General features: G+C 40.7%; 1 protein-coding gene across 1 annotated transcript in view; it reads right to left on the bottom strand.

The window, feature by feature from the left end:
* TTC6 (tetratricopeptide repeat domain 6) overlaps positions 1-13,352 on the bottom strand; it is a 37,699-nt gene extending 24,347 nt beyond the window's left edge. Inside the window, exons 1-4 of the mRNA XM_063288907.1 lie at positions 13,295-13,352; positions 8,889-9,049; positions 5,458-5,607; positions 265-405 (exon numbers count right to left, since the gene is read on the bottom strand). Of these exons, the coding sequence (XP_063144977.1) occupies positions 265-405; positions 5,458-5,607; positions 8,889-9,049; positions 13,295-13,352 (510 nt within the window). The remainder of the gene's footprint in view (positions 1-264; positions 406-5,457; positions 5,608-8,888; positions 9,050-13,294) is intronic.
* Between the last annotated feature and the right edge of the window lie 2,402 nt (positions 13,353-15,754).

Raw genomic sequence — 15,754 nt, 5'->3', positions numbered from 1 at the left:
AACCCTCATCCCTGATTTTCCCAGCACCTTCCTTTCTCTACTTTCCCTTAGTGCATGTTTTTCCATGTAATGGCAACGATTTTACAATGCAGAAGTCATGTTGTGTTACAACTAATTGCAATATTGGTCTATGAATCAAGATTTCACTTTCTTGGACACAGCTAGCGAGCAGCTCTGATGTTCAAATATCCTTCTTTACTCATAAGACAACTGCAAAGGCTCCACTTATGTATCCCAAATTCAGACAGCAGTAAGCATGCTTACCCTGTTGTAAAATTTCAGTACTCCTCTGTAAAGATACCCTCTCAAACTCTGCGGCTCAATTTTGAGGGCTTCAGTGCAGTTCATTATTGCTTTAGAGTATCTTCCTCTACAACCGTAGTAAGCAGCACGACTTAAGTAAGCCTTAACAGAAAAAAACAACAACAAGCTCATTGAAGAACACAACAGGGAAGAAATATCCAGGGATATTTCTTCTATCAGTGGTACTTAACAAGGCAGATTCCAAGCAGATTTTTCCATGAGTTTTTTTAATCCATAGGAACATTAGAACCATTTATATTCTCAACAGATAGAGGCTTTGCAATCATTTTTCCAAAGTCATAAAACTGTTAATGTAAAGTGCCCAAGAATCTATCTTTTAATGCAAATCACCCTCCTTTTGTCCTTTAACATGTAACACTCTTCACTAGCATACCATCTCTTTCAAATATGGGTATTCTCATGATTTTCTAAAAGAGAAAAACGAACTTCCCCATACATGACATATATGATTTGTTATAAAGACCTGTCAATGAACCTTGACAGTGATTCACAGGGGCCTTCAAAAGTTGTTAAACTCTAAAGTATAATGTGATGGAAAGAAAAAAATATTGAATACACAACTGGAGAGCAAGCATATTAGCTATCTATAAAGTAAATTGAAGATAAAATACAATTTAGATTTTATTCTGACTATACTCGCTATTTTTTAAAGTGTGGACTCTAACATGTCATTCAAAAGCCACATATAGCCCTCTGTCTAGAAAATATTGTGAGCCCCGGTCAGTCAACAACAAAGGCCCCCTCATATGCAATTTGATCGCAGAGGAGAGGGCAGACCTGGCATGTATCACTGAAACCTGGCTGGGCTCAGAAGGCGGGGTAGCCCTCTCGGAAATGTGCCCAGCTGGGTTTCGGGTGTGGCACCAGCCGAGATACCAGGGTAGGGGAGGAGGGGTGGCTGTTGTCATCCGAGAGTCTCTTGTGGCCTTCAGGGGCCCTGCCCCACAAGTTGCCGGGTGTGAGACCCTGTTCTTCAAGTTGGGTTCCCGAGAACAGCTGGGAGTATTGCTACTGTACCAGCCCCCCTGCTGCATAGCAACCTCCCTGCCTGAGCTGCTGGAGGCCATCTCGGGTTTGGCGGTGGAGCTCCCCAAACTTATGGGTTTGGGGGACTTCAATCTGCCTTCCCTGGGGCGTGCCTTGGAGGCAGCTCAGGAGTTCATGGCTACCATGGCAGCCATGGGCCTGTCCCAGATCATCAGGACCCGACTCGAGACAGTGGTCTCACTCCGGACTTGGTCTTCTTGTTGGAGCAGTGGCAACGTGATCTGAGGGGAGAGCTGCATCTATCCCCATTGTCATGGTCAGATCATGCCCTGGTGGCCCTGAGATTCTCTTATGCCGCTCCCCTCCACAGGGAGGCAGGACCCGTTCGATTAGCCCGCCCCTGGCGACTGATGGACCCAGTGAGGTTTCAGAGGGAGCTGGGGGAGGTGCCCAGGGATCTGCTGCACAGTCCAGCGGAGGCCCTGGCTGCTGCCTGGAACAGGGAAGCGGCCGGGGCCTTGGACAGGATCGCGCCTGTGTGGCCTCTCTTTCCTCATCCAACCCGACACTCCCCATGGTTCACGGAGGAGCTGAGAGTTTTGAAGAGGCTTAAGAGACGCCTAGAGTACCGCTGGAGGAAGACAAAGACCGAATCCGACCGAACACAAGCTAGGGCCACTATTAAGGCCTACCTTGTGGCAGTAAGAGCGGCGAAACAGCAGTATTTCTCCGCTCTTATTGCATCCGCAGATTGTCATCCAAAGGTCCTGTTTAAGATCACACGTGCCCTTTTGGGGAGGGTGGGCCCAGTGACCCACCTACAGGGCCATGAGGAAGAGTTTTCTGAGCATCTGCAGGATAAAATTACTCAGATCCGGTCTAAGTTGGACTCCATGCATGAAGTAGGGTCTGTGGAGATACCGAGGGAACATTTTAGCCTTGTTATTTGGGAGCAGTTGGACCAGAGGAAGTGGACAGGATCCTCCAGATTGTGAATGCCACCACCTGTTATTTAGATCCATGCCCCTCCTGGCTGGTGAAGGCAGCTCGGGAGGTGACGTGCGGTTGGGTCCAAGCGATGGTAAATACATCCTTGAGGGAGGGGGTGTTCCCGGTCACCTTTAAGGAGGCACTAGTGTGCCCCCTCCTCAAGAAGCCATCTCTGGACCCAACTGTGCTGGACAATTTTCGTCCAGTCTCCCACCTCCCCTTTTTAGGGAAGGTGGTTGAGAAGGTGGTGGTGTTACAACTCCAGAGGGTCCTGGAGGAAACGGATTATCTGGACCCCTTTCAGTCAGGTTTCAGGCCAGGATATGGGACAGAAACTGCATTGGTCGCACTTATGGATGATCTCTGGTGGGAGCAGGACAGAGGCAGTGCATCCATCCTTGCTCTCCTTGATCTCTCAGCGGCTTTCGATACCATCAAACATGGTATCCGTTTGGGATGGCTCAGGGAGTTGGAGGTGGGCAGCGTAGTTCTGTGCTGGTTCACCTCCTTCCTCCAGGGCCAGTTCCAGTCGGTGGTGATAGGAGAGGAGAGATCCAGCCCTCGACCCCTCCATTGTGGGGTGCCACAGGGTTCGGTTCTCTCTCTTCTCTTGTTTAACATCTACATGAAACCACTAGGTAAGATCATCCGTCACCACGGGTTGAGGTCCCATCAGTATGCTGATGATACCCAATTATACATCTCTATCCTGGGTGAGGTAAGTGATGCAGTGACTGCCCTTTCTTGGTGCCTGGGGGCTGTGGGGGTCTGGATGGGGAACAACAGGCTTCAACTGAACCCTGGTAAGAAGGAGTGGCTGTGGGTTGATGGGGCTTCATCTTCCAGGAAACTGCCATCTTTAGTTCTGGATGGGGTGGCACTGCCCCAGACAGACTCAGTGCGTAATCTGGGGGTTCTCCTGGACTCACGACTCCTGCTCAAAGAGCAGGTGGCAGTCGTGGCCAGGAGGGCCTTTGCGCAACTTTGGGTTGTGCGCCAGTGACGCCCGTTCCTGGATCGTGAAGCCCTCCGAACAGTCACTCACACCCTGGTTATCCCCATATAGACTACTGCGATGCGCTCTACATGGGGCTACCCCTGAAGAGTATCTGGAAGCTTCAGCTGGTCCAAAATGCAGCCGCGCAGGCTATTTTTGGTGCACCTAGGTGGGCACATATAACACCGTTGCTGTGCGAGCTGCACTGGGTGCCAGTTTGCTTCCAGGTCCAATTCAAGGTGTTCGTTATTACCTTTAAAGCCCTACATGGCACAGGGCCAGGTTACCTGAGGGACCGTCTCATCCCCATTACATCGGCCCGCCCCACCCGATCATCCAGAGGGGGCATGTTACGGACCCCGTCCATAAGAGAATTTCATCTGGCAGTTTCCAGGAAGCAGGCCTTCTCTGTGGTGGCCCCCGCTCTCTGGAATACCTTGCCCCCGGAGGTGAGGCAGGCCCCTTCTCTCCTGACCTTCCGGAAGGCCCTGAAGACCTGGTTTTGCCATCTCGCCTGGGGTGGGAAAGGGAATAACCATTCTTGGGGATGGCTCGCACCCTAGATTCCCTCCCACCAGCCTGGATTTTACATTTCTTTTGGATTTTATTTATTTATTGGGTTTTATTATAATTGTTTTATGTGATTTTAATCTTTATGTTTTATGGGGAATTTTATTGTAAACCGCCCAGAGTCCCTCTTCTGGGGGAGATGGGCGGTGGCTAAATATGAGTAATAAATAAATAAATAAATAAATAAATAAGACATACAGAAAACAAAGGCAATACTAACTATATTGAGGCTGAATTTAACCAAATTCTCCAAATTTTATATGGATATTACAGACAGCCTATTGTTTCCTCATGTTGGGTTTTAGTAAGTAAATAGGTTTATTGGTATAGCCACAGGTCATAACAATGCAACGTAGCATAAAATATAATAAGTTGGGTTTTACATTACTGCACAAAATTTGGCTACGTTGTGTATAATGCTTGGATGCCTATTTGACACTAGAAGGAAGCACAGGGGAACTGTGCACAAAAAGGGAAAATTGATTAAAAGGTGAATTTAATTACTCCACATTTTCCTATAATGCTCACTGTAAAGTAGAACACGGCTGGCTGTTTAAACTGCGCCTGACTCCACCACTGTGTGCATCAAATTAAGCAAGATGGCAGATGTGGCACTGCAATATATTGATTCCAATTTACAGGTAATGCCAATTTTTCAAGCAAGCCAACAAGTAACTTATCATGGTGGTTACAAACAGTACATCACGTTTCTGGCTTATCTAATTAAGAACAGACAATAATGAATTTGGTCAAGATCATACATGCTTATTTCTAATTTGCTTCTTTCTCTGCAAATTGTACAGGGCAGCAGTTTGAACAAACAAAGCCTGTTTCTAATTTTTGTATAGCCTTCCCTGGAGTACCTTGTTTTGTGCGTCCTATCTATAATTATAATGGCTATTCTATTGGGCACCCTAAATAGGGTTTTGTGTGCTAATGTTTGCTGATTTGGGGGTCCTGCACTTCACACACTTATTGCATAAAAGGAACAGAGCTTGCATCATGAACCAGCATCTATCACCTTGCCTGTTCTGAACCCCTTTTGTGGACATCTTGATTTTCTTGACTCCCCTTGTGGACAACCTGCCAGCATTTAAACAAATGTATGCAGAAATGGAAGTTTTATCTATGAATACAAAAAGAGATGATCTGGACCAAATTAATTAATGTCAGCTGCACCAGGCAGACCAGACCAAGAATCAATTCCCGAGGAAGGCTACAACTGTTTTATTGAGAGTGGCTTCAATAACAGAATCTTGCAAGTCTGATTGTGCTATGCTGCCTCCCCTTCTTATGGCCATGAATTAGGGAGGTGTCTGTCTGAGCCTCTTCTGCATATTTTCTGCTTGTCTCGGACTTAAGATACGTTTTTTTCCCACATCACTTTTGTGACACATCCTGCCTATCTCTGACAAGGCCATCTCACTCTCTACAGTTGAGCTAAATTTCCAAAAAAGTGAATCTTCCATTTTCAGTCAATTAATGAAGAAAAACAAGATTGTTTCAGGTTTATTTTTCAGGTTTATTTTTAAAACTTTATTATTAAGAGTTATTTTAAACCTTCAGAAGTGCAAAATCATCTCTCTTACCTGAAAATGAGTTGGGAAAATAGCAAGTGTTTTGTTAAAATCCAAGATGCATTTAGATTGTCGGAGTTGCATTCTGCACAGCCCTCGCTGATAAAATGCATCTGCGTATCGCGGATATAGCCTGACAGCAGAAGTAAAAGCATCACAGGCCTAAAATGATTAAACATTAGGTTTAATTGAATCATGCTTCTTCAAAATAAATAAAACGCCAACATTTAGAGAATATTTCCTATATTTTTCATATTTCATTTTTGTTTAAGTTAGAGAAAACAAGCTGGTATTTTTAGTTCCAATCCCAACATTAAAAATATATATATTCAAAAAACTTACAATTAATACTTATTTTTTAAATGTTAACTGTGATACTATATAAAAACTAAGTAACAATATAATAATGTAATATTTTATTTATTTATCAAATTTTATCATCACCCATCTCCCCCCAAAGAAGAGACTATAGTAACATACGATACTACTATATAGTTGAGAATATAGGTAGTCCTCACTTAACGACCCTTGTAAATTGGCAATCATGTGATCACAGGGGTGCTGTGATGGTCGTAAGTTCAAGGACCAGTCGTAAAACTACTTTTTCAGCGCTGTTGTAAGTTCAAATAGTTGCTAAACAGGGCAATCACTGAGGACTGCCTGTAGATACCTAACCCTCTCTCATATATATATATATAGAGAGAGAGAGAGAGAAAAAAAAAAGTCAGATATTTAGGTCTGACTGATATGAGAAAAACACCTAAATATCTGACTTTTTTTCTCAAAATATGTATATATGTATATAAAAGTCCATTTAAAGATTAAAAGATAAATAGTTATTGAATTACTACTACTATTTTTTTTTCCAAGTTGGGATTTAGTTCTTAAACAATGAGTTGAGCCTAGACCATTTGGAATCAGATTTTTCTGGCCTTGCCTCACCAGTGATACAAAGCTAATTCAAAGGCTGAGAATTGATACATTTCATTAAAGCAACTTTAAAATTGGGAATATGGACAATCTTCCATGGTTCACTTAATGCCCATGCCCGCGGTGATTTGCTTAATGACCGTTGCAAAAAAAGTCATAAAATCAGGTCAGATTCACTTAATGACCACTTTGCTTAGCAACCAAAATTCTGGTCCCAGTTGTGGTCGTTAAGCGAGGATTACATGTAGGAAATTAAGAGTGGTGTATCAAATAAATTCTACTCAGGGACAAGACTAAGTTTAACTTGTCAGGTCAAAAGCTTGCTGCAAGAGAAGGAAATCTGCCATCTGAAGCAAGGTGACAACAGTGGGGTTAGGTGAGCCTTTCTGAACCTGAAAAGCAATCTCCAAAAACACTCCTTCCTTGGTTCACACAGAGGAAATTAGATGCTGGAAGAAACTGTGGGAAAAGTCATGTTGGAAAAAAAAGTTCTTTAGTCAGCCTGGTCTTAATACTTCAGGCTGTTAAGGATCATAATCACCAGTTTGTGAGTAGGGCTAGGGAATGAACTGGACACCCATGAGATTCTTGTAAGCTTCTGAATGTCCAGCTTCGTTAAGAATAAGGCCAAAGTCAAAATGCATACCTCTAATAAAAAGACTTGATCCATGTAGCACTGGCCCTTTAAAAAATATAATTCTGCAGCCTCAAAAGTATTAGGAGGAGATCTATCGGTGCCAGTTAGCAGCATCAAAGCCTCATTAAAACTGGACAGAGCATCCTGCAATAAAAAGGCAGTATATTGTTAACTGATAGCACCACCAGCCAAATGGCATTGTCCACAGCTCTTCTACTATTCCATTATTCTTCCCAACTGAATCTTTTTTCTGCTAAGATATAAGACAGGAGAAGCAGCATGTGACAAAGCAAGATTGCAAACAGAAGCTAACATTGTCTGGACCTTCCAAAAATGCTATGAATGCCACATAGGCAGCATAAAAACGTTATAGTTGAAAGAATATTCAGTGAGATGGAGATTTTCAAACAAAGATGATTTATTTGGGAAAGGGAAGGAAAGGAAGATACCAGATCATACACAAGAAAAACAAAAGATCAATTTTTGATAAAATCAAAAACCTAATTATATTTTACCCACTTGGAATTCAGACTGTAGGAATATTTCTTTGAAGAAAAAGTGAATGTTAATCTCCTGCAGAACATTTCTGATTGCCTGATTTGCACAGTTCAAAGGAAGAATGGACTGAATTTTGTCCTAGTTGGATACTAGAGTTGACATGCTTTAGGTCCCTTCCATCAAGCAATGCCATTTGATGGGACCCAGAAAGTATGCCTTCTGTCGTGGCACCTGCCTGTGGAACAGCTTGGCCCATGATTCATATGGTCCTAATCCTATTGTCCTTTCATAAGACTCTAAAGACCTGGCTGCTGTTTGGGCACAGGGCTGGAGTGTTGAATGAGCCCATCTGTAGGAAGTATGCTAGTATATTGGTTATTGTCTTCAGTTGCCAATTTGTTCTGCTATTTTGATCTGTACTGTGGGTTTTTTATAATTGCTTTAAACCGCTGAGCTGCTGAGCTTGCCGATCAGAAGGTCGGCGGTTCGATCCGCGTGACAGGGTGAGCTCCCGTTGCTAGTCCCAGCTCCTACCAACCTAGCGGTTCGAAAACATGCAAATGTGAGTAGATTAATAGGTACCGCTTCGGCGGGCAGGTAACGGCGTTCCGTTTAGTCATGCCGGCCACATGACCACGGAATTGTCTACGGTCAAACGCCGGCTCTTCGGCTTTGAAATGGAGATGAGCACCGCCCCCTAGAGTCGGACACGACTGGACTTAATGTCAAGGGAAACCTTTACCTTTACTATACTTCCCATAGTCACTTTGAGTTGGGAACAACTCAAGTTGAATAAATAAATATCAGTGTCAAGGAAGGGAAGGGAAGGGAAGGGAAGGGAAGGGAAGGGAAGGGAAGGGAGAGAAAAGTTTCTTTCCCCTTTCATATGACTTCTCACATAGCCAAAGATGAAGTGCCACCATTGCTGCAGCAGAAAAAAAAAGAGGAATAGGAAATTGGCAGGAAGGAATTAAAAGGGAAATTTTTCTCTTGCTTGGACAGATGAGAGTGTTTGTACACACATCCTATAGTCCACCATCCACAGCAAGAGAGCAGGAAGGAACAGACAGGTGATTAATTACTTTCCAATAGGGATGACTGCTTGGTTTTTAGACATATTGTATAGATGAAACCAGAATTTAAAAAAAACTACTTAACTAAAGGGATGACAGCTTAATTAGCAAAGCACTGTCTGTTAGATATCAAAACAGAAAAATAAAATATTTGGATATAGAGAATTAGAGCTGAAGAAGGAGGCAAATATTAATCAAATCCCATTGTAAAAAACAGTATTTCTACCACACTCATTCTTTAGGGATTTGGCTTTTTACAAAGCATTTTTTCCCCAAAAGCTCATAAATATGACTGTTTTCTTAACCTTGAATTTTCGGGCTTTCATCTGGATTTTTCCAAGTAGAGTAAACATAGCAGGATCAGGTTGATTTTTGGTGGCTGCAATTGCACACTCAATAGCCTTGTTATAGTTCTGACAAAATGACTGAACAAGTGCTTCTTGAACAAGTGAACATCCAAGAGATCCTGTAGCATATTTTAAAAAATAATAATAATAGACCAGGTTGTTATAATTGTACACTCTGGTATATAGAGAATGAAAGAGAGAGAAAAAGCTGTTTATTCATATATATATATATATATATATATATATATATATATATAGTTATAGTTATAGTTATAGTTATAGTTATAGTTATAGTTATAGTTATAATTGTTATAGTTTTATAGTTATAATTATATCAATATTGTTATACTTATTTAAAACATAAGCACACTTAATATAAACATTCATAATGCCAAAGAACCCCATCCATGTTCTATTTAATAAGAAGGTGGTTTATACAGTATAAAATCACCCGCCTATCTTACTCAATATTGGCTATACTGACTGCCAGTGCTTCCCAAGGGTTTCAGATGGAATATTTCCTAGTCTTTAATAACCTGGGAAATGTTGCTGAGGAGCTTTTCTCAGTTTTAAATACTTCAGGTAGTTACTGGAAAAGCTGCCCATGGGTAAATCTCATACTAAGCTTACAAGAAACAAGATTTAAAGATGCATGAACTTTCTGACACTGAATATTTTAATAAAAAGGCTATTTTATTATAATCAGATAAATCTTTCTGTCTTTTTCTTACTTAGATTTATTGACTAATTTTTAAAAAAAGTTCTATTGTTTGTCTCCTTGCATTTGTGTCATTCCAAAGAGGCGAAACACCAAAGAAAACAACTGGTTCCCAAACCACAGCTCTGAAAACACAAAGATCATAAGTCTTCATTCTGCCTCTTGCCTATGGATGAAGTTCACAGGCTCCTGGCCTAGCCTGGCCTAGCAACGAGCAGAAATAAACAAGCATTAAAGGTTTAGATAGGAAAGAACAATTTTGGGTAGTAGACTGGGTAACAAGTCAGTTAAGCCCAGCAGAATAATACAGCCTAATGGTTAAACAGAATTAAAACCCCAACATGTAAAGTCCATCATCATGACACAGAAAACCCCTTTTCTCCTAAGGTAGATTTTACCCCATCAGCAGCATAATTTTTTTCCCAGGTATATAAAAAGCAATCACAGCCCATTGGTAAGAGTTTTTTTTCTTTCCTGCATACAAGACAGCAGAACCTGATACCTGTGACATTTATCATCAACGAATACAGGGTGACCTAAAAGTCTTAGTGCATTTTTAAATCATGAAAGCTTAAATTTGCACTAAGACTTTTGAGACACCCTGTGTATTCAGTCTTTAACTTGAAACTTAACTTTGAACTACAGCCTGGATTAATTTTTTGTCATTTTCTTTCCCTAAAGGTACAGGAGTCTGCAGAATGGGAAAACTTACACGCTCCTTTTTTGTTCTAAAGAGAAGTATTACCCGGTTATGAATTATTATTATTATTATTATTATTATTATTATTATTATATTTTTATTCATCAAGAAATAACAGATGCCAAAGCACAACAAAAAGAATGGCAGCTTTGACTTGTGTTCTTCAGTAATTCAAATTCCAGCCAGGAATGCAGGAATTATCCAGGTAACCTTTTAAGATACAGCATGTGCCTGGCAAAGTGGGTTTTTGTAAATCCACAGGTGATATGGCTGAAATATTTAGTTCTTTAAAAAAATATTTAATCTGCAGAATGGGGAAGAAAATTGTTGATGACAAGTCCTGGACGACAGGTTTCCAAATATATTTTCCACGTTTGGAAATTGACTGAAGCAATGGATTCAGAAGGAAACAGCAAATAGGGAAATGATTTGAATCCTCTCCTGTCACCCACTTCTTTTCACAAGTAATTACTTCTGTTCAGTAATTACTCAGAGGATCAGATCTGGATTTTCTATTAGCTTCATATTTTGCATGAATAACTCACATATTCCTTTATAACAACAAGACTTATGCATGGTGGAAAGTAGACCTATACAAGCTTCTTAATTATGATCAGTGGCATCCGCAGGACGTTATGGCTTTTGACAGAATGACAAAGGCAGTGTTGTGCCACACGTTCTGCCCCTTTTGTAGGTGCACATGTACAAAAGGGATGGGGCTTGCATCACCATGCTGCAATGTTACTGTCATCATTCTGATCCCCACTGCCCCCACCTGCAGATGCTGCTGACTATGACTGTGACACTATTTGTGTTTTAGGCAACATTCATACATTTTTTTTATTTTTTTTAAATTTATTTATTAATCAAATTTAGCCACCGCCCATCTCCCCCAAAAGAGGGACTCTGGGGGGTTTACAATAAAATCAAGCGCGAAATATAAACATTAAACTCTCATAAAACAGTTATTATTATATGTATTGACACACTGTGAAAAATTGTAGACAATCGAAGCGAGTATTTGTAGCTCAGGGTTGAACTGTGGAATTCTTGGTGCTCTTGAGCCTTGTTGTTTTCTTGCAGACATCTCATTGTCAGACTAGGCAACATCTTCAGTGCAAAAAGGGAGTGGGCCTTGCTCTCTGTTTATACAGTATACCGTAGTTTGCCCAGCTTGTGTTGGTAGAGATGTCGTTCTCTCCTTGGGAGTTCCTTGATTGGGCTGTTGTTTGCAGCTTGGTTGATTGTCTGAGTTAATAGTTCCTTGATTAGGGTGTATTGTGCTGTTTGATGGTTCATCTGGTGTTAATCCTAGTGTTGATTTTTGCATCTCTGGGTGTTGATTGCTGGCAAGGGAGTGTACTGGTCTTCTGGCTTTTCTATTGTCTCTTTTGAATGGTATATAAATGTCATTTACCTCTGTGTGTCTGTTGATGGCTGCTTTGTCCGAGTGCCAAGCTTTCAGGAATTCTCTAGCATTTTTGGATTTAGCTTGGTCTAGGATGCTCACAGTTTCCCAGCTGAAAGTATGATTAATACTGTCCATGTGTTGTGAGATTAAGGAGTTTTCATTGTGTCTTCTGACTGCAAGTTGGTGTTCGTGGATGCGCTCTGCTAGTCTTCTGCCTGTCTGTTGTATATAGTGGCTGCTACAGCCCTTACACTGTATGTTGTAGATAGCTCCTGTTTTTTCTTATTGGGCTACTGGGTCTTTTGGGTTATTTAAGATGTTTTGAAGAGTTTTAGTTGGTTTGTGTGCTACGGTGATGCCATGTGGTTGTAACAGTCTGTTGATAGTTTCTGAGATGTTTCTGATGTATGGCAGTGTTATCCTTTTCATAGCTTCTGTTGGTTGGGTTGTAGTGGGTTGAGTGGTCAGGCACTTTTTGATAAATTTGAGGGGGTATCCATTTTGCTGGAAGATGCTGTATAGGTTGTCTGTTTCCTTCTTCTGGTGTTCTGGGTTGCTGCAGTGCATTGGTGCTTGTCTGAATAATGTTCTTACACAGCTCCTCTTGTGGGAGGTTGGGTTGTTGCTTTGGTAATGGAGCACTTGGTTAGTGTGGGTAGCTTTCTGGTAGACTTGAGTGTCTAGCTTGCCATCATTTTCTCTACTGATTTCCTGGACATCCTCATCAGTAGAGGAAATGATGGCAAGCTCCTCCACCGACACAAGCTGAGCAAACTGTATACTGTATAAACAGAGAGCAAGGCCCACTCCCTTTTCGCACTGAAGATGTTGCCTAGTCTGGCAATGAAGCATCTGCAAAAAAACAAGGCTCAGAGAGCACCAAGGATTCCACATTGTAGACAAATTACACAGCCTTACTAGGTAGACCAGACAGGAAACATGACAAGATGAGCTAATTCTACTTTATTGTGAGGTTACATTAATAGAATCTTGCAAGTCTGAAAGTATACCTCTCCCCCATTTCCTTTACAACCCAAGAAACTAGGAAGGATCTCTTCTGAACCTCTTCCCCACCTACATTCCTGCTGTGGGCTTAGCTGCCTTTTATCTGACTGTTGCCCTGTCTCCCAAGGTCATTCCCACAAACCATTACACATACATCCTATAAGCATCACATGCACAATAGTACTGCAAGCTACTACATGAACCACATATTAGCAGTACATTCTTTCAATGATCAGTTTTTATTTCCATGTAAATATGCTTAAGACCATGGAGAGAGTATCAAAACAAAAATGTAGGGATATCAAGTATAGTACTAACACCATTTTGTATTTTAGATGGTGTCCTTAATCAGTGATTGTTGGGTAGCATCCAGAGAATTGCAGTACGTGGAGCATGGGTTGCTTATATAGCTGCCCAGGGTATCTCAAAAAATTATAATCAGTTATGGGGATCTACTATGCAAAAAGAAAAGCAAGGGAAACAAATGCTGAATCTGACCAAAGTTGCACAGTGCTTTGAAAAAGCTGTACCTTTGTCCATTTCTGCCACTTGGTATATACAGAAACTTGCAAGTTGAAAATGTTTCATTTGTAGTAAATACTGCCCCCTGTAATAAAACATTTTAACAGAGACAAATTGGTCAGGAAATGTATGAAGCTATTAAAACCTATCTTAATAAGAGGCATTCCTAAATTCAATTATTCTGCTTAATCCTCTATTGGCTTCAAAAGGGAAGCCTACAGTTTTAAATAACTAAATCCTGGGATCACACCATGTTATTCCTGAAGGCCTAACACAAAAGGAGAAACAGTTCTGTACTAACCCTATGATCATGGACTGTTACAGAGACATATGAAAGCTAGCACTGCCTCGTCCTCTCAGTGGAACTCCTCTATGAAAATAAGAGGACATTTCTAGTATTTCCACAATTCATCTAAACAGTCCTTGTGGTTAGAAATGCTCTATTACTGTAAATAATTTCCAAAAAAAACCTTTTACTTTTTCCTGAGTCAGAAATTTAATTATACATCAACAATAGTTCATTTACTTAGATTTTTAAAAAAATCCTTCAGGAGTAAGTGGTGCATTCCATTGATTCTAATTATCAAATTAATATCTTTTTTGGTTTAGGTAGAAATTTGTTTACTCAAATTTTTTAAAAGTTCATTTTTTCCTTAATTCATACACACTAAGAAGGATATCAACTACTATTGCTGTGCAGAGCTTCAGAGTCCATTCCAAAGAGGTGTTCATGAAATATAAATGCCACCCTTCTCTACAACTTTTTAAAGTAGCCACATCGTTTCCTGGTATCCTGTACCAGCTCCAGAGAGAAGCTGCATAATCCCAACGAAGATTATGGCTGCCTTAAAGAATTGCAAAACAGATACTGCCTTCATGCTCCTATCCACTCCAAAATCTCTCATTTAAAAAGCACTTTAATTTGAACAGCATTCCTGATTGATTACTAATATTTCTATGGCACATAAGAATTGAGAACTTTTATAAGGAGACAATCACTTTTTGAAGGCCTAAAATCTACTCATTGAGCCAGACTGCCTGTAATAGTTGGGGAAATTGCATAAAGAAAGGTAAGAAAGACATGAGGGGCAACCAGGTTTTCCATCTTTTGCCCTCCCTGTCCTTATCATCCACTGAAAATGTGTTCTTATACTGAAAATTGAAAAAAGGGAAAACAAATAAAATGAAGCAAGGTGCTGGAGAAATGCATCACTAAGTTACACTTCTGCCGCTGACCATTATCATGATAAATGCTTACCTTGTTAAGCATAAATGGGGTAAGTTGGGATGGAGATGAATGGCTCTGTTTATATCTTTAACCGAATTCCTTAAATCATGAACCTGTTTTTTTTAAAGAAAAAAAGACAGACATTTTTATTTCTCAGGTCTGGATGCTGATATGACATTAAGTACATTCTGTTTGAAAACAAATATTTCTTTCTTTTTTCAATGTTTAGGATCAAACTAGATCTTTTTTCTTTTCTTTGGTACTTTCCAGTCAGTCTTGACTCCTCGCAACTGTCTGGACTAATCCCTTGGCAATGTTTTCAAAGTCATTTGCCATTGCCTTCTTCCTAGGGCTGGGAGAGACTGACTGGCCCAAGTTCACCCAGCTGGCTTTGTACCTAAGGTGTGACTAGAACTCACGGTCCCCCGGTTTCCAGTCTGGTGCCTTAACCACTACAGCAAACTGGCTCTCTTCAATCTAGATGAAATATTAAAAGCTGTCTTGCCTAAACTGTGGCTGTTCAGTTTCCCATTCTCCCTTAGCATGTGGTTGATTATACCAGTGATCTGATACTACAGTGCATATGCATCCACCAGCAATATATTTTCTACAGAAGAGATTAGGAAACCAGAATATTGTGACAAATCCTGGATGACTAAGAAGCACTATGAAGGTGAGAGAGAAACAAGAGGCTGTGTTCAGTGACACAATGTTTTAGTAATGGTGTGCAGAGGAGAAAAAAATGGTAGAAAACACAGTTTGGATAAGGGCACACTTTGTAGAATAAGTTCCTCACACAGGGATGGAGAAAAGACTGGCTTGGATTACTTATAGATGCCTCATCAGCATCAATGCCTGATAACAAAAATGCCCTCCCCCTCCCTCTGTAGGAAATTATACTGTTGAAATGAAAGCTTGAAATAACAAGAAGTGAATGTTTTTATTAACGGGGCTGCAAGTTCCATTTGGTTTTGATTCTCAAGTCAAATCAAATTCACAGGATGAGAATCTTTAATTCAGAGTGCATATCTGTTCTGCCAGGCTGCAGTCAGTGGATCTAAGAATGCTAATAAAAAGCAAGGAGATCTTGTAAATGTAAAGTTTATCTACCCTGTCGTACCTAATCTAGATAACCGGATTCTTAGAAGCTTCCTAAAGTGGCCCACTTACAGAGGACTTCTGTGTTTATTCATAAGCCCACTTCTCCAATTACTATTGCTTCCTATTGCTATTTATGTTT

The sequence above is a fragment of the Candoia aspera genome, chromosome 1 (genome assembly GCF_035149785.1).
Source record: "Candoia aspera isolate rCanAsp1 chromosome 1, rCanAsp1.hap2, whole genome shotgun sequence".
Taxonomy (NCBI): domain Eukaryota; kingdom Metazoa; phylum Chordata; class Lepidosauria; order Squamata; family Boidae; genus Candoia; species Candoia aspera.
Note: the sequence above shows the minus strand (reverse complement) of the source record. Positions and strands in the feature narration are given on the sequence as shown.